The sequence below is a fragment of the Mus musculus genome, chromosome 5 (genome assembly GCF_000001635.26).
Source record: "Mus musculus strain C57BL/6J chromosome 5, GRCm38.p6 C57BL/6J".
Classification (NCBI taxonomy): domain Eukaryota; kingdom Metazoa; phylum Chordata; class Mammalia; order Rodentia; family Muridae; genus Mus; species Mus musculus.
The window spans coordinates 30,339,672-30,366,805 of record NC_000071.6 but is presented as its reverse complement, the minus strand read 5'-3'; the positions used below and the strand labels follow the sequence as shown (position 1 = coordinate 30,366,805).

Sequence of the window (27,134 nt, the reverse complement as noted above, 5' to 3'; positions counted from 1 at the left end):
CCCTGGTGCTGGTCTTACCTAGGTCTGAGCCCAGGGACAAAGTTCCATAATAGCACTTAGCACTTAGCACCCTGTCCATGTAGCCTTGGCCTCTTTCACAGCATTCAGCCTAAGCTTTAAAAGACTTTATTAGAACTTCAGGGAACAGTGATGCCTTATTTTGGCAGAAAGATCCAGCTCAGAAAAACCCAGGGTGGGTCTGGCTCTCAAGAGATGGGTGTAGACTCCATGACACCAGGCTTTGAAGATCCTTCTTCATTTTGAGGGCATCCGGAAGCCCTGAGTTGGTGGGATCTGCAGTTCTGTGTTTACCTGGAAATTAAAGGGTGAAGGTCATGTTCTTGCCCTCCGTGAGAGCTCATGTGCTGACTCTCCCAGAGTCCCAGTCCCTGCAAAGGGACTTCTCCAAAGTAGAGAGGTGTCAGGGTCCCTGGAGGATGCCAGGGCTTTCTGTCTGGCTCCAGCTAGTGCTCCCAGAAGCATTCTCCTTTGTGCTCCCCACTCATCCCCCAGAAGCTCCCCCCTGCTGCTTCCTCAGTCTAGCCTTTGCCTCTAGCCCTCATCTCCATCCTCTTGTGCACAGACGAATCCATAGGCACAGGGGCCATGTGTCCCCAAACGTCTGAGTCCTGTCACAGGCCAAGAGCCCATCATGATACCAAGACTCACCCCATCCACCTTCCAGGTGTGGCCTGGGACCTGAGATCAGCCGTATGTCCTCTGTGGCTGGATGGACAAGGGACTGGAGACTGTCACAACCATTTTGGCCCCAGTCCCACCCTGAAGCATCCCAGCACAGCCACAGAGTGTGTGCAGCCAGGTTACAGGGACTTTTCCTTCCTCCTCTGGCCAGTCCGTGGGAACAAGTTATAGTTATCACTGGACACCTCTGACAGCACAGAATTGGCTCCCCACTCACGGGGACCCTGAGTCAGATCCTGAGAAGCTCAGAGCTGCAGAAGCCTCACCAAGTACCCAAGCTTGCTTCTCTCTGTGAACCAGGGAGGAGAGTTTCTGCCCAGAAAGTTGTTAGAGGATACAAGGGTGGGGGAAGGGGGCCTGCGACCCAGAAGCTACTTCTGGACTCAGTATCGTTTTTTAAAAGAATAATTCTGCCAGGCGTGGTGGCGCACGCCTTTAATCCCAGCACTTGGGAGGCAGAGGCAGGCAGATTTCTGAGTTCAAGGCCAGTCTGGTCTACAAGTGAGTTCCAGGACAGCCAGGGCTACACAGAGAAACCCTGTCTTGAAAAACAAAACAAAACAAAACAAAACAAAACAGAACAAAACAAAACAAAACAAAACAAAACAAAAAGAGAGAGCAAGGTCAACACAATTTAGAAAGAAGAAAAGAATAATTCTGGCCAGGTGTGTGGTGAAGAACATTGATCCTAACCTTCAGGATCCATAGACTCGGGAGGCAGAGGCAGGCAGACTTCTGAGTTTGAGGCCAGCCTGGTTGAGTTCCAGGACAGCCAGGGCTATACAGAGAAATGCTGTCTCGAAAAAAAAACCAAAAAAAAAAAAAAAAAAAAGAAAGAAAGAAAGAAAGAAAGAAAGAAAGAAAGAAAGAAAGAAAGAAAGAGAAAGAAAAAGAAAAAAGAAAGAAAGAGAGAGAAACAAACAAACCAACAAACAAGGGTGGGTGTGAGCCAGTGAAGTTGCTCTGCAGAAATGTGCTCACCAAAAGCCTGACTTCCTGGCCCTGTCTCTGGTTCCACCCACATGGTGGGACAAAAAGATTGTTTCCCAAAAGCTGTCTTCTTATGTGCTATGGCATGAGAGAACACACACACATACTCGAGAGTGCTTAAAAGAAATAATTAAGAATGATTCTACAGCTGGGCATTTTAGCTCATGCTTATCACTCCAGTACTTGAGAGACTAAAAAGAATTTCCATGAGTTCGAGGCCAGCTTGCACTACAAGGCTCTCAACAAGAGGGAAGAGGGAGACGCAGACGTTGCTCAGTTTGTAGAGCTCGACCTGTAAAAAAGCCCTAGGTGTGTTCCCCAGTAGCGTACACATAGGTTACCCGCCGTGATGGCTCATGCCTGTAATCCCAAGGCAGAATAGCAGAAGTGCAGGGCCATCCTTGGCTACGTATAGAGTTTGAGGCTAGCCTAGTCTACCTGACACACTAGCTGAAAGAATTAAAGTTAAAAAAACAAGAGAGCAGTCAGAGCAGAGTGACCCAAGGCTGTGACCCCAGCATGACAGTCACAGCTCCGCTGGCCTTGTCAGGACAACCTGCAGTACCCACAGCCTTGCCAGCAGTGCCACCTCCTGAGTCGGGGCCCGGGGCCCCAGCACCTACCTTGGCCTGGAGATACTGCTGCAGCAGGGACTGCATCTCTGCATTCTGCTGCTCCAGAGACTCATTCTCCATCAGCAGCTTGGCCCTCTCGGTCAGCACGAGACTAGGGGTGGGATACAGGAAGCAGGTTAAGTAGAGGCCAGCTTCATCTTCCATCCTCTATTGATTAGAAGCCAGGCCCTTGGTGTTTCTGCTTTGGCTGTGAGCAGGGGAAGACCTGGGACACTTCCCTTCCTCCCAGGCTAACAGGGACAGACAATGAGGTTGGGAGCAGCACCCGCCACCACCCACCCCCTCAGACTGTGTGAGCACAGGAGACACAACGATGCCCCTGGACAGGATTGCCCCTAAAGACCACCCAGCTCCCTGTTCTTCTGAGCTCTGATGCTGACTAGTATTTCTCCAAGGCCTTGTACAGCGCATCCCAGAGGTTCTGCTTGAAGAAAGGAATAACCGCAGCCAGGGATTCCCAGTACTCCGTGTCCTTCGAGTTATCTCGAGTCTCTTTCTTCAATTTCAGTACTGGCTGAGCGTCCCTGGAAGTTAAAGTAGTGCCTGTTTCTACCTGTCACCCAGGCAATGCCAGTCACATGTGTGTGTGTGTGTGTGTGTATGTGTGTATCTATGTGTGTATATATGTATGTATGTATGTATGTGTGTATATGTATATGTGTATATGCATGTATGTGTGTGCATGCATGTGTGTATGTATGTGTGTGTATATGTGTATGTGTGTATGCATGTGTGCATATGTATGTGTATGCATTTGTGTAAGCATGTGTGTATGTGTATGTATGTGTATGTATGTGTGTATGCATGTGAACATGTGTATGTATGTATGTGTATGTGTGTATGTGTATATATGTATGTGTGTATGCATGTGTATATGTATGTATGTATGTATGTATGTATGTATGTATGCATGCATGTGTGTATGTGTGTATGCATGTGTGTATGTATGTGTGTGTATGTGTGTATGCATGTGAACATGTGTATGTATGTATGTGTATGTGTGTATGTGTATATATGTATGTGTGTATGCATGTGTATATATATGTATGTATGTATGTATGCATGCATGTGTGTATGTGTGTATGCATGTGTGTATGTATGTGTGTGTATGTGTATAGCCATTTCTCCTCTGACTGTGTCCCAGCACCATGTCCCAGCACTGTGTTCCCAGCAAGCCCTCCATCACCCCTGTACCCCTGCATACTTAGGCTTCTTCAGCCCCGTGACAAAGGCCTCCAGAATCTTGAGAACATCATTGGGGTGGATGAACCTGGGTGATGACAGGTCCTCCTGCTCTTCCAACTCCCTGCTCGAGAGGCTTGCGTTGTCACCTTCCTGCTCGTCCTCCTGCTCTGTGGGCTCCTGATCTGATTTGGACACCATGCTTCCCTTGTCTGTCTGGGACATCAGACTCAAACGCTCTAGTGCTGACATCAGGCTTGTACGCTCCACATTGCTATGAATGGAGGAACTGGCCTAGAGAGAGGTACAGGGTTGACTGTGGTCTGGATATGCCCAAACACACAGAGAAACAAGAGAAGGAATCAGCAGAGTGTCTAAAAAACCTGTAGATAGACACTGTACTGACTGGCTGTGTGTCAACTTAACACAAACTAGAGTTATCAGAGATGAAGGAGCCTAAGGTGAGGAAATGCTTCCAACTACAGGACATTTTCCCAATTAGTGATCAACAGGGGAGGCAGGGCCTTCCCTGGGCCAGTGGTCCTGGGTTCTATAAGAAAGCAGGCTGAGCAAGCCGTGAGGAGCAAGCTAGTAAGCAGCAGTCTTCCATGGTCTCTGCATCAGCTCCTGCCTGCAGGTTCCTGCCCTCTTTGAGTTCCTGTCCTGACTTCCTTCAGTGATGGATTACAATGTGGAAGTGTAAGCTGAATAAACTCTTCTCTCCAATGTGCTTTTTGGTCATGGCATTTCATCACAGCAATAGAAACCCTGACAAAGACAGATGCATTTACATAAAGAAGGCAGGTGAGTAAGGAGGGGGCAGGCTCTGGAATGAGACCTGTGCTCCATCTCTAATCCAGTTCACAGGTGTTCTCTGTACTGCTAGTCACATGCTCCAATGCTGTAAATACCCCTTTGGCTCATACATAATATAGAATTGATCCTGGTAAAAATTTTCAAATTTAAATCGTCTTCCTCCTGTCCCATTATAAGAGAACACCATGAATTATTAAATACATTCCTTAAGCATGGAAATCTGCAGTTTCCAGTCTTCTATTTGAAATAATGCTGCAATTAAAAAACTATAACAAACATGTAGTTTCAACTGCATTAAGCAGAGCATTCAGGAGTGTACCATAATCCCATCGCGTGGGAAGGCAGGAGTAGGAGATTTATAATTTCAAGGTCATCCTCGACTACATAGAGTTTGAGACTAGCCTGAGCTACCTAAGACCCTGTCTCAAAATCAAAGAAAGAAAGAAAGAAAGAAAGAGAGAGAGAGAGAGAGAGAGAGAGAGAGAGAGAAAGAGAGAGAAAGGGGGTAGGAAGGAAGAGAGAGAGAAAGAAAGAAAGAAAGAAAGAAAGAAAGAAAGAAAGAAAGAAAGAAAGAAAGAAAGAGGAAAGAGAGAGAGAAAGGGGGTAGGAAGGAAGAGAGAGAGAAAGAAAGAAAGAAAGAAAGAAAGAAAGAAAGAAAGAAAGAGAGAGAGAGAGAAAGGGGGTAGGAAGGGAGAGAGAAAGAAAGAAAGAAAGAAAGAAAGAAAGAAAGAAAGAAAGAAAGAAAGAAAGAAAGAAAGAAAGAAAGAAAGAAAGAGGGACAGGAGGGAAGGAGACAGACAGACAGACAAAAAACCAGAAAAACAGACAAAGAAACTGGCAGAAAGGAAGAAAGACAGAGAAAATGGGAGAGAGAGGAAGGAAGGAAGGAAGGAAGGAAGGAAGGAAGGAAGGAAAGGAGGGAGGGAGGGAGAGAGAGAGGAGGAGGAAGGAAGAGAAAGGATGGAAGTCAACTGTGTTCTATCTATAGAACAAAATCCTAGGAGAATTGTAAAGTGACTGATGCTGCCAAACTGTCCTCACTGAAGGGACAGCCATCAGACTCCCAGCAGGTTATGAGTGTGCCTGTGCACAGTGCATCAGTTATGTTAGCAGACACTGAACTCTACTGCCAACCTCACAGGCAGAGGCTGCTATGCAGGCCTCACTTGTACTCCCCTCTCGACAGGGAAGGCTGACCACATGTTAAACGTTGCCTTTACTAGCATGCCTTTAACCCCACACTTGGGAAGCAGTGGCAGGCAGATGCCTGGGTTGGAGGCCATCCTGGACTACAGACAGAGTTTCAGGACAGCCAGAGCTGCTCAGAAAAACCCTGTCTCGGAGGGGAGAGGAGAGAAGGTTGCCTGTCCTGGTCCAAGTATGGTGGTGCACACTTGTAATCCCCTGACTTAGGATGGTGAGGGAGGAAGACTGTGAGTTTGAAGACTGCCTCACTCTTTCCTTTGCACTATGGTCTTGTTTTCTTATTGGCTTATGTGGGCTCTTTATATATTAATGAAACTAATCCTTAAATTGATATTAATTGAAAATACTCTCCCTCAGACATCATGTCTGCTTTAAGATCTTCCTGCCACCTCCTCCCATGCGCTGTGATCCTAGGTCTACATTACCACACAGTTTATGTAGTGCTGTGAATCAAACCCAGGACCTCCTACATGCTAAGTATGTGCCTTCCAAATAAGCCACACCCCAGCTCTTGTTCTCTTTTTCCTCTCTTTCCCTCTCTCCCTCTCTCTCCATCCACTCCCCCTTCCCCAGCTCTGAAGGCTGTCAGGAAACTCACCCTGGTGCTAACAATATTAAAACCATTTTTAGTTTTGACTTTTAAATTAAAAACTTAAAACCTTGGATGTGACTCTCCACAAAGTTTCCCTTTGCATCTCATTCTGAAATCATTTACAACATAATATTCATGGTGTTACAAATGAGTCCTGCTTCATAGGAAAGTGTGATGAAGGAGAATGTGCAGAATGCAGTGCACTCATGTCTCACGGTGATTAAAGCCTGGTTTTAAGGAAAGCCCAGGAAAACTGAGCCCTTGAACCTCAATAGAGAACAACATCCTATCCCTCTCCAGCCATTCTTCCCTTTGCACATAGAAAAAAATAATAACTATAAGCCGATGGTATTAGCCACTCCTGGCATAGACACCATCAACTGCCTCCAGGTCTAGGGTCCGTGCTGCACTCCAGCATGCTGCCCAAACAGCTACAAGAGAAGAAGCTATGGTGGAGAGAGGTGCCAACCACATCAGAACGCAGGCCTGTGCCATAGACAGAGGCAGAGGGGAAAGAGGGCAGAGCTCCACAGGAAAGCAAAACTTGTACAGAAATGGAACGAAAGGAAATGCTCTCCCCAGCTGCCCGTCTCACCTGGGCAGAGGATAGACGGTGGGCTCGGTATCGAAGGAAGAAGTTTACCAGCTTGTATAAGTCATCCTCGTCTTCGATTGCCAGGGCCTGAGAAGAAAACAAGATGGCCACTCAGACGCCTTGTCAAGCAGGCCATGAACTCGGGCCATCATAGACTCTCAGCTTCTCTGAACCAGAGATTTGGGTGCTCCTCTCAGCACCCCTGGATGCTGAATAGAGTCCAGGAAGCTGCAGTGAACTGGAACCACCAGAGCTCAACCAAAGCCCAGAGTCAGGAGGACTCCACACAGAACATGACACCAAAGCCAATCTGAAGTGGGAGGCAGGCAGTGCTGTTGAGCCCCTGGGAGACTGGTGCAGTCTTGAGGTAATGTTGAGAAAACAGGACCTGTCCCCTGATCCCGTATCCTTTCCGCCCAATGGGACTCACGGAGAAGATGGCGTCCAACCTCAGCAGATAGCATTCACTCTTCTCCAGGGGGTGGAGCAGACTCAGTAGTTTGCTCTCTATGAGGAAACCCTGAGGAGGAAAGAAAGATGGTACCCCCAGTCAGAGCCAGGTTTCAGGAACACGGCATGGGGTCTGCAACCATCCATAAAGTGACTCTCCAGGAACAATGCCAGAGTACAGTCTCTAACAGTGAGCCTTTGGAAGGTGGGATCTTCAATGATCCTCACTTTGAGAGACCTAAGCCAGGGTCAGGAAACGAGACCAATGACCGAGTTAGATCCCATTTTGGATTTAGACTACCCTCTACCTCACCCACAAGCCACTGGGCAAACAACTGAGTCCTCACATTACTTTAAACCAGACTGAGCCCCAGTGCCTGCTGCACCACAGTTCCCCCAAAGCACTGAAGAGGGGAGAGAAGACAATGGAAACCTGAGTCACACGTGTGCGACACAGATCGGGGTGGGGTGAGGAGAAGCCAAGTGCCATAATGAGCTGAGGAACTCGGGAAGGGTTCCAAAGAGAGTTGGTCATGTTGTCTGGCTGCATACGACAGAGAGGACCTGCCAGCTGATTCCTTCAGCAGGAGTAACTTCAGAAGCAACAAAGAAAACTGCCTTGACTGTCCAGGACTACTGGGGCTGAGCCGTGTTTTAGCTCCTCCTACCACCTCAGAATGCTGCCGTCTCAGGAACACCCACAAGATGTTGCAGTAACCCAGCCCCAGCTGGGCCAGCTCCAACATGACCTTGCTCTGGGCCCGATTCTAGTTGCCAAGACAGTGGAAGCATCCTAGACCTTACGCAGCTGGAGAAAGGCCACAGCTGGTGCATCCACGTGCGTGGCAAACCCAGCAGATGAATTAGTGGCAGGCATGGCACTACTGTCCACCAGCACTGCTCTCAGAAGGAGCTGGAAATTCTTCCAGAATACACCTTAGTGGCCCACTGGGAGAGCAGCCATTGCTGGCCAGGCCTCTGCAAGCACTGCCTTGCAAGCTCACTCCCCAGCCTCCCTCTGGGCAGGCCTGGCTCCAGGCCACAGGGCCTCAGAGGCCTTACCGACTCATCACACAGGAGCATCAGGACCTTTGTGGTGGTTTTGGCTGAAATTTGATTGGGCAGGTCCATGTAATCCTCGTCTTCCGACATGGCTGCCTCTGTGGCCTCATCCTCTACAAGGGGGTCAAGGAAAGAAGGGAGTTAAGAGGGTGACATCCTGTCCTTGTGGACTTTGAGAAGCAGTTGGTGGTTTTTCCTGAGCAAATGGGCCTCCTGCTGCCTCTCAGTGGCCACCTATTTCTGAGTGCAGAACAAAGCCTGCCGCAGGGGGACCAGATTTGGGATGGAGCCTGCCCAGAGAGCCTGCCCAGAGAGTGGGTTCCCAACTTCATCTACCTGGAGGCCTCATGCTTAGAATCCTACTATGAGCCGTGAAGTGAGACAGGAGTCTCAATGTATTTATTTGCATTTTGGAGACGGTTTTGCAGGCAGGTTACAAGATTGCGAAACCCACGGGGTTTAGAAGCAGCCAAATAAAAGGACAAAATGGCTGCCTCCGAGAGGCATACTAACAGCAACTGAACCACAACTTCTTTTAAAATTAAAGGGGGGGGGCTGGTGAGGTGGCTCTGCAGTTAAAAGCACTGACTGTTCTTCATGAGTTCAAATCCCAGCAACCACATGGTGGTTCTCAACCACCTGTAATGAGAAACAAACAAATAAAAACAACAACAACAAAACTTTAAAATTAAAAGGGATAGAAAAACGGCTCCAAAGTTAAGAGCACTGACTGTGCTTGCAGAGGACATGAGTTCAGTTCCCAGGACCCACATCTGCCAGTTCACAGTCGCCTGTATCTCCAGCTCTAGGAGACCCAATGCCACCCTCCGGCCTCCTCAGGCTCACACGTGTAGCACATACTCACACATCATTTTTGTAATTAAAAGAAGGAAAAAAATACACAAAGAAAAAAAAGAGAAAATACAATTTAAAAAATTAAAAATGTTTTACCCTGTTAACTTTTAATCAGAAAATGGGAGTTCAAATCCTCCTGTAATGGCTGGTAAGATGTCTCAGTAACTAAAGATGCTTGCCGCTAAGTCTGACAGCCTAACCTAGGTCCCTGGGACCTACGTGGTGAATGGAGAAAACCAATTCCTGCGAGTTGTCCTCTGATCCATATATGTGCTGTGGCGTTGGCGTGCAAACACACACACACACACAAATAAATAAATAAATAAATAAATAAATAAATAAATAAATACTTTTAAAAGTCATGTATTACTCAAGACTGAGCTAATGAGCCTGTTGCTGCCTCCCTGTGGCCACCCATGTCTGAGTGTTGAAGAAATCCTGCCGTGTGAGGACGGTTATTCAAAGAACATGATCATATCTATGGGCTGGCATATGCCTGTAATCCTAGAACTTGGAGCGTCAGGAGTTCAAGGCCAGCCTTGGCTACTTGGAGTTTGAGAGGCCAGTGTGGGCCACATGAGAGATTCTGAGAGTTGGAGATAGGATACACTGCTGAGAATATGGAAATGACCACATATCTGTGTAGTAATTTCCAACAAGATAACAAAAGCCGATAACCCAACAAACCTACTTGGGGCGATCTGTACCAACCACTATCCAACAAAGAAAATGAAAAGACAAACAAGCAAGTCTATTCATTCAGGCGCACACACAATCCCCAAAGTAAACACACAACTGCAAAGAGCTCAGGGCTGGTCAGAGGGCTGTCGGAGGGAGCTCGGGCACACAGTCCATGTGGAAAGGAAGCCAGTGTTTGCGACAGTAAGATAATGGGCAATTGAACTTCAGAGTGTGCCTAATGTGTATGAGGCGCTGGGTACCACAAACAAAATAACTGAGGGGAAAGAGTATGTTTTTATTTATTGTACGTGGGAGCCCACATGTGTGGAGGTCAGAGGTCAGTTCTCTCCTTCTATCATGTGGGTTCTCAGGTTTGAACTCAAGAGAGTCAAGCTTGGCGGCAAGCTCCCTTACCCGCTGAACCCTCTCACTGGTTCAGTACTGAGCATCTCCCCTGCTGTCCCCATGTAACATGAGCGCATTGACCTACACTCTCAGAGGGACCCTCCGCGCTACACCTTATTGACTCCGTTTCTCGTCACCTGTCTGCAACAGCAGTTCCTCCAGTATTTGTGTGACTGACTTCTGCTGCTGCAGGGAAATCGGCCCCACGTTATTCAGGAACCACAAGTCAGGCATATTCCAGGGTAAGCCCAGGTGCTGGGAATGGATGATCCTGTCCACATCAAAGGCTCTTTGTGCCAGTTCCTTCGCCTCTGCTTCATTCATCAGCCAAATCTCCCGAAACTTCTCCTCATCGATGATGATGAAGTGTCTGTGAAGGAAGGGAAGGCACTGAGCACAGCAGCTGACCTCAGCAATCCCCGGCCTTCTCAGTCCTGTGAGCTATGGGTGTCGCCCCCCCCCCCCCCATCTTCCGAGGGACTGTCTTCTGCCACCTTTCTGAACACCCTGTTCTGGCTGGCTCTCTAGCAGAGTGACCTTCCTATGACTTTAGCTCTGATGTCATCCCTTATGAGTGTCACTTTGTCACATGCTGGAGACTGGAGCAGCGGTGTCTTAGCCGCAGTGCCCCCAGTTGTTAATAGGATGAGAACATTAAGAAGAATCTCAAATCCCCAACACCCGGCCTGGGATAATATGCAGCTGTCTCAACAAGGAATAGGGTGGACTAGTGACACACACGAGAAGGTCCTAAGCGTTGGGCTGGCTCAAAACAAGCTGCTGAGCTCATGTCTAGTGAAATCACTGCTACTGAGCCCCTGCCAAGTCGCCCTCCCAACCACCACCACCCGTCCAAGGCAGGTCCTAAAGACTCAATCGCCAGGACACCTCAAGGCTTTCTGTAGGTCCTTGAATTGCGTCACAAGCCGTTTGTAGTCGGAGGTCAGGGACTGGTTGTCATCCTGAAACTGCCGTATCTGCTTGGTGTATTTTGTTCTCAGATTGTTGACGACATCGTGCAGGCTGAGAGGAGGAAAGCAGAGTGGGGCAGCTGAGCCCACTGGATGAAGGTGACCCCTCGCGCTTGTCCCCTCTCACCATGGCCTGACTTTTTCTCCCCCTTCAGAAGAAAAAACCATTTACCCATGCCTGGGGGCCACCACAAAAGGTCCAGAAAGCAAGCCGGTCTACCCACCCACTCAACACCCGCCCATCCACTCACCACCTGCTCACCCGGGCATTTGCCACCCGCCCACCCACTCCCCACTCCCCACCCACTCACCACCTGCCTGCCCACTCACCACTCCCCTCAACTCACCACTGGCCCGCCCACTCCCCACCCACACTCCGGCTCACCGGTTCAGTTTCCTCTTCTGCTGGGACTTGATCACTGTGCTCTCTTCATCTCTCTTCTTCAGGACCTGAAAGTTGTACTCCAGCTTCTCTTGGTTTAGCTGGTAAGTTGCTTTCATCTGCTGAAGCTGTTGCTCAAGAATCTGGTGTAAATTTTAAAAGTAAATACACAATACACGCATGTATGTCTACATGCATAGGTACACACATACATGCATGAATACACACATCTATACATGCATAGCCCAGCTCTGCAGCAGTCTAACGCCTCTGGCCACCACTCACATGCATGTATCCACACAGACACACACACACAGAGACACACACACAGAGGCATACACACACAGAGACACATACACAGACACACACACGCACAGACACACACATATACATACACACACAGAGGCATACACACACAGACACACACAGATACATACACACAGGCAAACACACACACAGACACACAGAGACTTAGACACACACATACACACAGACACACACATACATAACTGAAAATAAAATACAAATACTTTAAGTAATATGAGGAAATTCTATATTGGTAAAATTCTTTTATACTGTTACTAATCCCAAAAAATGTTATTAGTAAAAGTATAAAATAATCTTACATATTCTTTAATCACATAGTAAATAGCTGTTCACCATATAACAATGTTTACCACTTCCCTATAGCTGTGTTTGCTGTTTGATCATTCTCACTACTATAAAATAATGCTAGTATAAATTACACATATAACATGCAGCCTATGACAACCTAAAATTCACTACCTAGGCCAGGCTGGCCTGAAACTCATAGGAATTCACCTGCCTCAGCCTCTCAAGAGCTGTAATTATGGGCATGAGTCACCATGCCAAACACAATCTCTACAAATACACCCCAAAAATTGAACCATGGGCTTATTGCCTGCTAGGCAAGCACTCCCTCGCCAAACAACCTCCTAACACCCTGCCTCGAATCCTCTCCCCTCCCCTCCCCTCCCCTCCCATCCCCTCCCCTCCCCTCCCCTCTCCTCTCCTCTCCTCTCCTTTTTTTTTCTTTAATTTTCTTTTTCAAGACAATTTTTCTCTGTGTACCTCTGGCTGTCCTGGAACTTGCTCTGTAGACCAGGCTGGCCTCAAACTCACAGAGTTCCACCTGCCTCTGCCTCTCTGCCCCTTTCTGCCCCTCTCTACCCCTCTCTGCCCCTCTCTACCCCTCTCTGCCCCTCTCTGCACACCTCTGCGCCTCTGCCTCTCTCTCTCTCTGTCTTTCTTCTGCCCCTCTGCCCCTCTGCCCCTCTGCCTCTGCCTCCTGAGTGCAGAGATTAAAGGCATACACCACCACCACCCAGCACGTCTTATTTCTTAGAAGTGAAATGATTAGGTCCAAGGTTCTCAGAAAACTGGCTTTGCCAAGAGCAGTGTGTGGTTTGTGCTCCACAGGTGGGGAGTCCTGTCCCCACCCACCCCTGTCACCACGCCCTGTCAGCACTGAGCTCCTTTCAGAACAGCCTCAGAGAAGACACAGGTGTGACAGACAGGCAGGGAGCTGCCAGGGCCTACATCTCCTCTTCCGACCACATCTAACATTTGGTGTTAAGAGTTCTAACAAGAAACAAGAGCCCAAAGGACCCATGGAAGATGCTCAGGGGAGGATTAGTTCAGGTGTGATGACCTGGTTTGGTTCAGTGTGGCTCCTGAGAACAATTCTTTTGTCTTTGATGGAAACCAGTCACATTCCAAACACGACCTTTTGGGGCATAGCCCAGGAGTCTGGATCAGAACCCAAGCCACGTGTGCTCAGGGGCTGGCCAAGGACCAGTGAGATAGCTCAGCACACAAGTCCAGGAGAAAAGTTCCATGTTGGATGAGTTAACATGAAGAAAGGCATGACCACACAGAGTGGAAGGCCTCTGGAGCCACTTGGAACTAGAGGTGACAACAGTGGCTCTTCTGATCCTCTCTGGGACAGAGAGTGCAGAGTGTCTGTGTGGTGGTGTCCCGACAGCCCCTGTGCTCCCCACAACTCTGCAGTGAGACAGGTCAGCACTCTCCAAACCTCTCAAGCCACAGCATGTGTTTATATCCATACTACAATGAGCATGTGATCCTTGCATTCAAATTATCACATGCAAATATCATTCTTAAAGGAAGATTTATCAAAAAAATTATTTTCCAATGTACATTTAAAAATATATTTTGCCTTCTGTGATGGTTTGAATATGGTGGCCCAGGGAGTGGCACTATTAGGAGGTGTGCTCTTGTTGGAGTAGGTGTGGCCTGGCTAGAGAAAGTGTGTTACTGTAGGGGTGGGCTTTAAGAACCTCATCCCAGCTGCCTGGAAGCCAGTCTTCTCCTGTTTGCCTTCCGAACAAGATGTTGACCTCTCAGCTCCTCCTGCACCATGCCTACCTGGATGCTGCCATGCTCCTACCTTGATGATAATGGACTAAATCTCTGAACCTTGTAAGCCAGCCCCAATTAAATGTTGTCCTTATAAGAGTTGTCCTGGGGCCGGGCATGGTGGCACACGCCTTTAATCCCAGCACTTGGGAGGCAGAGGCAGGTGGATTTCTGGGTTCGAGGCCAGCCTGGTCTACAGAGTGAGTTCCAGGACAGCCAGGGCTACACAGAGAAACCCTGTCTTGAAAAACCAAAAAAAAAAAAAAAAAAGAGTTGCCCTGGTGGTCATGGTATCTGTTCGCAGCAGGAAAATCCTAACTAAGGCACCTTCGTTTTTTAAAAAATCCAGGACCTGTACATATGGCCATCCTTTAAGATATGTTTAAGGGGTGATGGAAAGAAAGAGAGAAATAACTTCTGGAAGTCATTTCTGGTCCTACATATCCTCTGGTATCTATCCCTACACCATGATGCACTGGCACATGTGAGTGCACACAGACAGACAGACACACACACAGGAACACTTCCAGTACCACTTTTTTAATGTGTATGTGTGAGTGAGTGCATGTATGTATGTGTACCACGTGCAGGTGAAGGCCACAGCCTGGATTCCAGGAAACTGTGGCCACCATGTGGGATGCTGGGAACCAAGCCCAGCTTTCCACAGAGCAGCAAGCGCTCTTAACCCATAGCTGTCTGGGCACCACAGTTAGCATCGTGAACCACTTCCAGTGTCTCACTTCACTGAACACAGTGCAGAAACCTTGGAGCCGAACGACTTGGGTCATGTTTTTCTTTTTCAATCTGGAAAAATTTAATAATATGCTGATTCTATAAGCAAAGCCCCCATACAGCATCTATCAGCAGCCTGTCATGCCAGTGGCAGTGACCGATGCCTTGGGCACAGCCAGTGTCCTGAGTGTACAACACCACCCCAGCCCATTGGGCTTCACCAGATCTCAGATGCAAGACAGTTCCCACTGGGATCCCAGAGGCAGCAGCATATGGGGGTTGTTGACAGTGTAGCCCAAAATCCTACACAACTCACAGAAGACTGTGTCTCCCACAATCCACGTCTGCAGGGCACAGTGACATGATTATGCAGCAGATTGTTGGTTTCCTCTCTATGTTTAACAAACTTTTAACACCAGTGTCCAACTGTCAGTCAGCTCAGGTTTTAGTCTCAACCCAGCCATCCTTGACTGATATATATTAAGCATAGATTATTGTTGCTTATTTGCTTGTTTTCTGAGAAGGGTCTCATGGAGCCTAGGCTGGCCTTCAGCTCCCTATGTAGCCAAAGATGACCTAGAACTGCTAATCCTTTTTCTTCCACCCTGTAATGTCTGGGATACAGGCATTTGCCCTGGGATATCGCATCCTTGACTCCATTCCCCAGCCACTGTCCTGGCACATGTTCAGTGTTGTGTGATTAACATCCTAGTATTAAAGACAGCAGCTCTCAGTGAGAACTGGACTCACAGTTTTAAGTGAGCACGGGCCAGCTGGGCCTAGTAGCATAGGCTACAACCTCAGCTACTCCAGAGGCTAAGGCAGGGGTGTCACAAAGCCAGCCTGGGCTAACTTGAGACTATCTCAAAAAGTAAGAGAGAGGCTGGGGACAAAACTCCATGGTACAGCATTCACATAATGTGCATGAGGCCCTAAATTCAACCTCCAAAACAATAGATGATAGACTAGTGAGGTAGATGATAGATAGATAGATAGATAGATAGATAGATAGATAGATAGATAGATAGGTCAGTAGAGCATGAGTTAAACTAAGCCAGGCATGGTGGCACACACCTTTAGTCCCAACATATTTGGGAAGCAGAAGCAAGTGGATTTCTGTGAATTCGAGGCCAGCCTGGTCTACAGAGCAAGTTCCAGGACAGCCAGGGCTACAAAGAGTAACCCTGCCCTCCAAAAAACAAAACAAAACAAAACAAAAGTCTGTTCAAGGTTTACAAATAAGTAATTTTTAAAAAGAGTTAAACTAATAGGTTGGAGAGAGATGGTTCAGTGGTTAGAGCACTGTCCCTTCCTGCAGAGAGCCTGTGTGTGTCCTGTTCTTAACACTCCTGTGGTAGCTCACAACCATCTGCAACTCCCAGCACTTAGAAGCTAGAAACAGAAAGTTCAGGTGTTCAGGGTCATCCTTGGCTACACAGAGAGTTCAAGACCAACCTAGGCTACATTAGACCCTACCCCTGCCCACAAAAGAATAAAAATAAATAAAAGAAAGTAGATAGATACTTTGCAGGGAATGGCTGCCTCTGAGACACTGGGGGCAGTAGCTAAGTTGAGTCACACAGAGACATCTGTCACCTGATCCCGGGGGAGGAGAGCAGCCCTCACCTGCACATCCTGCTCTAGCTTGATCTTGATTGTGTTGTACTCCTCACAGTCCCAGACCCGCTGCTTGTTGAGCTGCTTCTCGTAGTCCTCCACCTTCTTCATGCGGTTGGTGAGGTACTCCAGCTAAGGATGCCAGACAACAGGATTAGCGAGCCTCCTCCTGCCCCGACTCAGTCCCCCAGAGAGCCCAACAAGCAGGCCACAGTGCACAACCTGGCAGTCACCTGGACAGGGACGGCATCCAAAGGCCCACACCCCAAGGGGGTTGAGTTCTGGGAGCCTTAGCTAGGTTCTTATTGCAGAAACTACAGAGAGGCGCTCTGTCAAGAAGTGAAACTGGGGCTGGCATGATGGCTCAGCTGTTAAGAGAGAGTAACACTTAACCCAAGTTCGGTTGCCAGCATCCACATGACTGTGACTCCAGGAGATCTAAGGCCCTCTTTGTTTTTGTGGGATCCTACACCATTCACATTGCTCACACATCTACACATTAAAACACACACACAACCCAGATCTTAAAATAAATTAAACACACTTTATAACCTAGCCTTTACACTGCAGAACAATGATGATGATGATAATGTATCTTATGTCATTTCTTTGTTCTTTGTACATATGAAATAAAGTAATGCAATATTCACACACTATTTTTTTAAATATGTCTTTTTTTTAATTTATTGTTTTTACTTATGTGTGTACTCCAACTCACTTCCTCCCTTTCTTTCTTTCTTTCTTTCTTTCCTTCTTTCTTTCTTTCTTTCTTTCTTTCTTTCTTTCTTTCTTTCTTTCTTTCTTTCTTTCTTTCTGTATATGTGTAGGAAAAGGGCATCGGATCCCATTACAGATGGTTGTGAGCTACCATGTGGTTGTTGGGCTTTGAACTCAGGACCTTTAGAAGAGCATCCAGTGCTCTTAACCTCTGAGCCATCTCTCCAGCTCCTAAATATGTCTTAAAATTGGATTATACAGCCGGGCAGTGGTGGCGCACGCCTTTAATCCCAGCACTTGGGAGGCAGAGGCAGGTGGATTTCTGAGTTCGAGGCCAGCCTGGTCTACAGAGTAAGTTCCAGGATAGCCAGGGATACAGAGAGAAACCCTGTCTCAAAAAACCAAAAAAAAAAAAGGGGTTGTACACACCTGCAACCTCAACAAAGGCAAAAGCAAGTTCACAAGTTCAAGACCAGCCTGTTCCTGGGAGTTTCAGGCAAGACAGGACTACACAGTGAGACCATCTCAATAATAATTAATAATAATAATAATTGAGTAAAGTATGTTTTTTAAAAGTTTGCTGAGCTGATGAGGTAGCTCATCTGGAAGAGTGCTCAGGTAGCACAAAGGACCGCCTGCGTTGGGCCCTGGTACTTCATCAACTGGACGTAATGCTCCACATTGGGGGATGCAGGTAGAAGGTCAAAGGGATCAAGGTCGTCCTGAACATAGAAATTTTGAGGCCATCCTGAGCTACGTGAGACCCTCTCTCAGAGAAAGAAGGAAAAATCAAAACACTGTCTTGAGCCACAAATACTATGACTTTGGTGGATACCGAGGGGGCAGTGACAAAACGGTAGAAACCTCAGCAAGCCGCAAAATTGTTATCCACCCTTCAGACACGTGCAGCCTTCAAAACCACATGGATACCGACAAAGCTCAGAAAGGAGCGTGAGCCACCCAAGTCCTCCTGGGGCACTTGAGGCTCAAGGCTCAGCAGTATCCATCACTGCCCACAGGCCCACCGGTCGCCCTGGATGGGCCCACCTGCTCACCCACCCCTTACCTCCTTGGCATTGTGAGCCTGCAGGGCTCGCTCCCATTTCTTCTTATTGCTGGATAGCAGTTCTTGCCGTTCTGACTCAAAGGCTTTCTAAACCAAGACAAGAAACAGCCCTTGTGTCTGCAGCCATTGTGGGGAGAGGGTCCCACCAGTACCAAGAACTTTCAGGTAACAACACAAGTGCCTTGTCACACAGAGGAGTGAAGTCCCATACAAACATGAACTCCCCAAGTTTCATGTGGCCGAATGGCTGCTGAAAGGGTTGCATGGAGGCTAACAAATGAATACTTCTCATAAACTCTGAGAGGGAGCTTTCCCCTAGCTTAGTGCCGTGGCTCTCAAGCTTCCTAACACTGTGACCTTTTAACACAGGTCCTCGTGCTGTGGTGACCCCCAACTATAAAATTACTTACTTGCTACTTCATAACTGCAATGTTGCTCCTGTTGTGAACCGTGATGTAAATATCTGACATGTGACCCCCGTGAAAGGGTCGATATCCACCGGCTGAGATCCACCGGCTTAGCCTATCAGAGACCTGGTACTAGCTGGCAGCCACAGGGCAAGCCTTGGCATATATCTCAACCTTGACTAGCATTGCCATGGCTGGGCCTCCACAAAACAAAGGCAACATGCAGATTGGGAAGGCCTCCTGTTGCAGAGGCGAGGGCACGCCAGGAGAGGGCCCATTCCCTCTCGTGGAATTTTTGGAAGACCAAATTAAGATCCAATCTTAATCTTGAACGTGCCATTCACACTTAGGCACTGATCTTTGATTGCTAGCTGTCACTTCCTGTCCCTCACATCACTCACTGGCCATGTACCAGCGACAAACCACTGCATTTGACTGTAGTTCTGGAGCGCTAACGCCTCTCACTTATCCCCTGTGGTTCACTAACACTGGCAACCTGGTTGAACCGAGAGGCTCCGGAGAGAGACTGCATTAGGCAGGCCTCCTGGACAGGCTGAGACTAACTAAGGAAAAGAGCAGTCCTGAGTGTGGGCGGTACACATTAGATTAGGAGCCTGACTAGAGCAGACTGGGGGTCTGGTGGGATAAGGAGGAGAGGGACGCCTTTCAGCTAGGTATACTCCTCTCTGCTTCCTGCCTTCACCCTGTGAACTGCTCAGCCCTGTGCTCAGCCCCTGCCTTCACCGTGTGAACTGCTCAGCCCCGTGCTCTCTCCATCACGACGGGCTGGCTACTCTTAACCCGTGAACCACAGCAAGGCCCTTCCCTTAAGCTGTTTTGTCCCAGCGACGGGGAACTGACTGCACTTTCAAAAGACTTATTAGCACCAGCCAAACTTGATACCTAGGAGTTTACATGTTTCCTTCTAGCTGTCTCCCACGAGAATGCAGCCTCTATTTTGTTCATGGCCATCTCGGCTGCCCCTGGAACAGTGAGTGCCCTGCATACAGTAGACACTGAGCTACTGTTGAATGAATGAATGAATGAATGAATGAGCAAACAAACCCTAAAGTCAGAGACAGAAATCAGAGGATGGAGCCACCGGGTCCCACCTCGACTGTCAGGACCGGTGTCCCTGAGAACCCTCACCTCGATGTGAATCAGCTCCTGGCGGAAGTTCTTCATCACATTCTTCACCTGCTCCTCCATTCTCTCCAGAATCAGGGTGATGTCTTCCGACTGTTTCTTCAAGTCCTTCACATACTGGTCATCCTTTATTTTTAACTCCTTGAGAAGAGAACAGGCAGAGTCCGTCAAAAACAGAGACAGAAACAAGAACCACCAAGCACACACAACAGACCACCTCTCGTCCGAAGCTATAAACAGTGGGTATTAAGCCAGGCATGACGGCATGGATCTAGAGATGAGGGCTTGTGAATGAGCGTCAGCCTTGGTTACTAAGTGAGTCTGAGGCCTCTGTAGGGTTCATAGTGAGCTCATGTCCAACCTGCCCTATATATCAAGACTTAGTTAAAAAGAAAAATCCAAGTGTGGTGGTGTACACCTCTAAATCCCAGCACTTGAGAGCTAGAGGTAGGTCGTGCATGGTAGAGCCCTGGCGTGCTAGGCAAGCACTCTAAGTTGCATGCCTCGTCTCAGCCCAATAGTCTCCAACAAATCTACACCATGGTGAAAGTTCTTTCGATGTTATCGGAATCAGGGTCGCAGCTCAGTTGGTAAAGTGCTCGCTTCGCATGCAGGTGGCCCTAGGCTTGATCTGCAGTACCACATAAACCCAGTATAGTGACACACACCTGTGATCTCAGTACTTAGGAGGCAGAGGCAGGAGGATTAGAAATTTAAGACCATTCTCAATTACAAGTACAGCTCAAGGCCAACTTGGACTTTATGAGTCTGTGCTCAGAAACTGAAAATTAAAAAAAAAAAAAATAAGAAGGGAAGGAGGAGAAGGAAGGAGAAGGAGGAGGAGGAGGAGAAGGAGGAGGAGGAGGAGAAGGAGGAGGAGAAGAAGAAGAAGAAGAAGAAGAAGAAGAAGAAGAAGAAGAAGAAGAAGAAGAAGAAGAAGAAGAAGAAGCAGCAGCAGCATTGTTCAACTAGCTGGACAGTCCACACGTAAAATATGAAATAGTGCTCTCTCCTTATGTCATAAAAAATTAACTCAGATGGAATAAAAACTTAAAAGCAAAGCCTAAAATAGCAAGTGCCTGAAAGAAAACAGGAATCGCCTGGGGATAGTAGACTTGCAGTGGGAACAAAATCAAAAACAGGCAAGTGGGACTGTGCCAGACTCAAACCCTTCTGAGAGTTTAGAGAGACAGATGACAGAGTAAAGGGGGGCTCTCAGGATGAGTCAGCGAACCTGGGAACCATCTACCTGAGAGAGCTGCAGTGCATTCAATTCAGCATAAAAAAAAAGGTCAAGTTGATTTCTCCGTTTTTGTTCAACTCCACCTCATTGCTATAGCCCACCTATCTGTGAGCTTGCTAGCCTCCTGCATCAGCCTCCCAAGTGCTGGGATTACAGGTGTCTATCTCCACTCCTGGCTTGAATTATGTCCCATGCTAGGTGATGAGGTAAAGCAGGAAAAGCCAAGGACCACCAAGCCACACCCCTCCCTCTCAGCCTGGATGGAAGGTGGCCCCTTGCCTGCTGCAGCTCGTTGGCCAGCTTGTTCTTGTCTTCTATGAGCTCAGCACAGTGCACCTGCTGGCTGTTGAGCATCTCCCACAGTTCCTGGGGAATCCGCTTCCGTCTGCCCTCCTCCCACTTCGCCGTGATTTCATCAAATTTATCCTGGCTGGTCTTAACTTCATTCTCCAGCTTCTCCAGTCTGCAGGTAGAAACAGGCTGGGTGCTCTGGGCCCTGCCTTCCAGAGGTGGCTTCTCTCAAGAACTCTGGGGAAACTATTTTTAGCTTAACTTTGGATTGCCTGTATTTGTTTATTTATTTATTTAGTGTGTCTGTGTATGTGTACACACACATACATGTGCAGGCACATGTGTGTAGAGGACAACTTGAAGTCAATTCTCTGCTTCTATCATGTGGGTTCACCCCAAGTGAAACACCTGCCAAGGAAGACCAACAGCAAGTCCGTCCCTTGACAACTTGACAGACACAATAAAGCGCAGACTGCCATCCTTCCACATCCCTCCCCCCACTCCAGTCCTTAATGCCCTGCTCACATCTACACTGAAATCTGCGATGGTTAACTTCAGTCATCAGCTTGATAGGGTTTGGGACCACAACAGAACAAGCCTTTGGGCAGGCTGGGAGGGAGGGAGGGAGAGAGGGCGTGTCAAGATTAAGGAAAACCTAAATGAAGCCTGAGGCTGAATGAAAAGGAGAAACCAAAGTAAGCACCAGAGTTCTCCCCTCCCCTCCCCTCCCCCTCCCCCTCCCCCTCCCCCTTTTTGGCATCAGATGCGGTGTGAGCAGCTGCCTCCAGCTCCTGCTGACATGGCTTCTGTGCCACCATGGACTGTAATCCCAAACTGTGAGCCAAAATAAGCCCTTGCTCTCTAAGCTGGGTGTTTGGTCAAAGCATCAAGATAGGAGACTCAACCAGAGCGACTTCTTCATAAACTCCAACCTCGACTTTAAAAAAAACACGTTGGCGTTAAAACACATCCACAGGCCCACATCTAGCCAGCTGGGCTGGGTGGGCTGGCGACACACCATAGCTATTACAAACAGCTTATATTCAAATCCTGACCCTCCTGTGGGCGGACTCAAGACAAGGCATTTGACCCCTACAAGCTTCACTGTCCTCTTTGATACAATGGAGAGTGTGAAGCATCTACCTTGGCGACCTTTTTACACCTGTTGCTAGGGTTAATAAAATGATGAACTGTTGCAGCGGGGAACAGGGGGGGAGTGTGTCTCAGTACCTGGCAGCCACATCACAAGTGGTACCTACATTCTTTTTGTTGAGAGTCTCCAGCTGGCCTGGACCTCCATAGGCCCTGAGTGGCTTCAAAACTGAGGCTCCTCTCCTACCTCGACTTTCCAAGTGCTGAGATGAATACAGGCATAAGCTACCACACCCAGCTCTTAAATTCTTATGTAGGTTTTTTTATCAAGCGTAGCCTCTGGTGTCTGATCGTTCCGCCCCAGCTAAACTAATGGGATGTCTGAGAAGGAAGTCAGGAATGCCTTTTAGAAATTCCAGAGAGGCCCTGTGTGGGGTGCACTGATGATGTGACAGAGAGGAAGTCATCAGAGCGGAGACGGGAGCAATGCTGCTGACTATACTGTCACTAAACAAGACCACAACTTCCCTTTGTTTTGTTTTGTTCTTTCAAGACAGGGTTTCACTATGTAGCCCTGGCTGTCCTGGAACTCACTCTGTAGACCAGGCTGGCCTCAAACTCACAGAGATCCTCCTGTCTCTGTCACCCAAGTGTTGGTATTAAAGGCTGGGATTAAACTTCTTTAGTGCAGGGACCACAACATGAATATGATCCTGTACCTCACTGTCCAGCTGAGAGCACACAGGACCTATTACAGTGTTTCTTTTATAAGCTATGCCTCTATGTGCCTAATTCTGAGCTATCTGTGGGTTTGGTCACTTAATTGATTTAAATGTTGAGCTTCTTAGTTGATTTTGGGGGGGTGATGGGGGGCTTCTGCCTTCACCTCCAAATCTTCACTCTCATGTGGCCTTTAAACAACGCCTCTAAATCTCAGCACAGTAAATGCACCTTACAGCATGACTTCCGGTGACTAAATGTATGCCAGATAGCAGAAAACAAGCCACACTGTTTCCCAGTGTGTTTACCAAGACCAGAGAAGCCCAGATAAGAGGAAGAAAAGCTAGTGTTTCCCTCACAAAGCATCACTTTGTCACTAAATGCAGTTTTATCTTTGCCTTATCTGAGGCTGGCGTGGCCTCTGCAGGTTAAACACTGGGTGGCGCTCCAAGCCCAGGTTTCCATCAATCCTGCAGCAGCTTTAGCGCCACAGGAAAGTTTGCTGACCGAGGCAAGCATTGACTTCAGGTGCATGCACACACCCCCACCTCCACCCCTACGCTCTGCCAGCAACTCCTACTCAACAGGCTTCACCTGCAAGAATCATTCCCAGGGCTGTAGGCACCATCTGAGCCGCACCTGCCACTCCCAGACATGTTCTGAGATTGCACGCCTCTGCCTAAGATGCCTACGCGACAGCCTAAACCTTACTTGGCCTTCCCAGTGCAACCCAAAATTCCTGCTGTGTTTTCTCCAACCGAAAGCCTCCTCCTGTGACTTCCTACATTCCTTGATCTCCTTGATCTCCTTTTTAGAACAGACCGCTGTTAAGTGTCCCGTGTTGTCAGAGGCAAGGGACCGACCGGCCCTCCATTCACACCCACACAGCTTGGGACACTTGAGGAAGGGAGGGACGAGGGAAGAAGCGGGGAAAGGAGGACGGTGGGTTCACACGGAGCAGGAAGGGGATTCCATGAGACCGGGTTGGACAAATTTTCGCTCCAAGGACTGGGAGAGTGGAAGGGCAGTCACGTGGCGACTGTGGCGCACAAAGGCAGCACATCCCTTACCTCTGCCGCTTTGTCTCCTCCTCTTCAACCCTCCTGTGGATCTCTCTGACGTCTGCAGCCACCTGAATATTTGTCACCAACTCGGTCCCGCAGAGCAGGAGTTTAGTCAGTTTCTGGAAAACAGAGAGGCGGCAAGCTGTGAATCTAGACTATTCTGGGCTATTGAGATGGCTCACTGTGTAAGCTTGCTGCCAAGCCGCGAGTTCAACCCCGGGACCCGCACTGTAGGAATCAACTCCCACGCCACAAGTCCTTGGACTGCCACAGGCAGCACAGCACATACATCCCGGGGCACATAAGTAGAGACGTTAAATGTAAACAGAGAGAGAGAGAGAGAGAGAGAGAGAGAGAGAGAGAGAGAGAGAGAGAGAGAGAGGAGCACAGTGGCTTATGTCTTTAAAACCAGAGCTCAGGAGGCAGAGGCAGGTGGATCACTGGTTCTAAGGCCAGCCTGGTCTACATGATGTTTTGTTTTGTTTTTTCAGACAGGATTTTTTCTGTGTAGCCTTGGCTGTCCTGAACTCCCTTTGTAGACCAGGCTGTTCTGGAATTCACAGAGATCTGCTTGCCTCTGCCACCCAAGTAGTAGGATTAAAACAGGCGTGTGCCACCCACCCAGCCTTACACAGTCAGCTCCAAGCCAGCTTGCTTTGGGCTCTCTGCCACCCTACTGACTCCTCATTTACATGTGGTTGGAGATCTGAAATCTAGTCCTTGTGCTTTTGACACAAGCACTTTACCCCAGTCATCCCCACCCACCCAACCTGCCCCAATTTCTCACTTGTTTGTTTCTGAGGCCTGCTCATATCATATCCTAGGCCAGTCTTCCAGCAGAGCACTCCTGTCCCCGTCTTGTGGGTACCTGTACTTACGTGCCATCTTTCCTGACAGGAACCTACAGTTTGAAAGCTCACTCCTAGGGAACCCCAAAACGAGACAGCCCCATCTAGAGTCAGCAACACAGAAGGTATACTTCCTGCCTATGAAAACCAGGCTACGAGACTCTGCGACCGCCGGCTCAGCTCGTACCAGGCGGCTCTCTTCTTTCTGTTTGTAGCTCTTGCTCTGCTCCTCCTCACTCTCCTTCTTCCCGTCCAAATACTCTCCCAGGGCTTCCCTGTGGCAGGAAGACATCAAGGCAGGACAGTGCAGTCATGAGTGTTTGTGCTTTGTGTTTAAACACACGCCGTTAATCCCAGCACTCGGGAGGCACAGGTAGGTGGATCTCTATGAGTTCTGCGGCCAGCCTGGTTTACAAAGCCAGTACCCAGGGATATATAGAGAAATCCAATCTCAAAACAAACAACGACGACAACAACAACAAAAATCCCACACTACAAGCAAATAAAAGAGAACAGAAAACCTTAGGATACAAAGCCCATCTTTGAATAAATCTAGTCAGGTGAAAAGGACAGGATGCTATCAAGTCCCCATGATGGTTGGAGCCATTAGTTTGACAGAATCTAGAATCACCTGGGACAGGTATCTGGACTGTACATGTGGGTTATCTTGAGGATCTGGCTGGGATGGGACGTCCCATCCCCGCTGTAGAAAACACCATTCCCTGACTTCTGCCCTTGACTCCCCGGCTGTGGACTATGAGCTGAAGTAAATTCTCTCTCTCAAGTTGCCTTTGTTGCAGGAGCAGGATAAGCAACCGAGATGATGCCTTGTAGCTGGCATCTCCTCTGTGTGGCATTTGGACACCAGCTGATGCCATCTGCCACACTTTTCTCTGACTCCTGCCCTCAGGCTTCATATTGGGTTCCAGAAGGGAACAGGTATGCTTGGTAAATGGGCTTTGACAGACACTAAAACCAACCCAGGGCGGCATGCACTTCCTTATCGTTGGCAGGCCTTGCCTCACTGGCTGGTTCTACAATAATAATCAACTAGAAAGCAACAGTCTAAGACCTGCCAGCTACTCACACTCAAAACCCTCGAGGTCAGAGCAGATGCCCAGCCTTTGCTGTCACTGTCAACTGACCTTTCCAATGGGTGGCTGGGCAGGGACCTTCAGGACCCCTCAGCATAGACCCCAGGTAATCCAGGGTACATTGTGTCTTAAGGTTTCTATTGCTGTGAGGAAACACTAAGGCCAAAAGCAAACTAGGGGGAGAAAAGGGTTTAATCTGTTTAAGCTTCTAAGTCTTCATCGGGCGTGGTGGCACATGCCTTTAATCCTAGCACTCAGGAGGCAGAGGCAGGCAGATTTCTGAGTTTGAGGCCAGCCTGGTCTACAAAGTGAGTGCCAGGACAGCCAGGGCTATACAGAGAAACCCTGTCTTGAAAAACAAAAAACAAACAAAACAAAAAAACAAAAAAATCTTAAGTCTTCATCGGCAAAGCAAGTCAGCACGGGGACAAAAACAGGGCAGGAACCTGGAGGCAGGGGCTGATGCAGAGGCCATGGGGGGGCGGGGAGGCGGGGCTGCTCTCTGGCCTGCTCAGCCCACTTTCTTATAGAACCCAGAACCACCAGCCCAGGGATGGAACCACCCATAATGGGCTGGGTCCTTCCCCATCAATCACTAATTAAGAAAATGTCCTACAGCCCAATCTTAAGGGGGCATTTCTTTAACTGAAGTTGTTCCCTCCTCTCAGATGGCTTTAGCTTGTGTCAAGTTGACATAAAACTTCCCAGCACACACCACTACTCTCCATCAGATTAGGAAAGATTTTAACTGTAAGAATTAGCAGGCACTATTTACACAATGTGTGACAATCTGAACAAAAGACGGTTTGGTAAAACTGATCAAAATGTGAAGTGTGTTTACTATCAGCACTCATCTTCATGAGTTCTCTAAAGCTCTTGTGAGCGCACAAATACAGATACACAAATGCCTGCAGCTCTTACACCAGTGGGAACAGGAAATATGCTTGGGCTTATTAGCAACTGATTTTTTTAAAGATTTATTTCTTTATGTATGTGAGTATACTGTAGCTGTCTTCAGACACACCAGAAAAGGGCATCGGAGTCCATTACAGATGGTTGAGCCACCATGTAGTTGCTGGGATTTGAACTCAGGGCCTCAGCAACTGATTTGTGTGTGTGTGTGTGTGTGTGTGTGAGTGTGTGTGTGTGTGTGTGTATGTGGTGTGTGTGAAT

The 27,134-nt window shown here is 48.2% G+C and overlaps 1 protein-coding gene across 5 annotated transcripts in view; it reads right to left on the bottom strand.

Moving 5' to 3' along the window:
• Positions 1-110: 110 nt before the first annotated feature.
• Positions 111-27,134, bottom strand: part of Drc1 (dynein regulatory complex subunit 1) — an 85,361-nt gene continuing 58,337 nt past the window's right edge. For 2 of the 5 annotated variants that reach the window (XM_017320954.2, XM_017320955.2), the window contains exons 2-15: positions 24,026-24,138; positions 19,613-19,750; positions 18,057-18,143; positions 16,283-16,405; positions 11,528-11,667; positions 11,060-11,194; positions 10,309-10,541; positions 8,231-8,343; positions 7,149-7,238; positions 6,719-6,805; positions 3,532-3,803; positions 2,708-2,851; positions 2,316-2,418; positions 111-312 (exon numbers count right to left, since the gene is read on the bottom strand). In XM_017320954.2, the coding sequence (XP_017176443.1) occupies positions 256-312; positions 2,316-2,418; positions 2,708-2,851; positions 3,532-3,803; positions 6,719-6,805; positions 7,149-7,238; positions 8,231-8,343; positions 10,309-10,541; positions 11,060-11,194; positions 11,528-11,667; positions 16,283-16,405; positions 18,057-18,143; positions 19,613-19,672 (1,644 nt within the window). In that variant the 5' untranslated portion in view covers positions 19,673-19,750; positions 24,026-24,138 and the 3' untranslated portion in view covers positions 111-255. Of the gene's footprint in view, positions 313-2,315; positions 2,419-2,707; positions 2,852-3,531; positions 3,804-6,718; positions 6,806-7,148; positions 7,239-8,230; positions 8,344-10,308; positions 10,542-11,059; positions 11,195-11,527; positions 11,668-16,282; positions 16,406-18,056; positions 18,144-19,612; positions 19,751-21,131; positions 21,316-24,025; positions 24,139-25,054; positions 25,143-27,134 lie in introns of all 5 variants that reach the window. The other 3 variants (NM_001033460.4, XM_017320953.2, XM_030254633.1) reach the window with 3 other exon arrangements.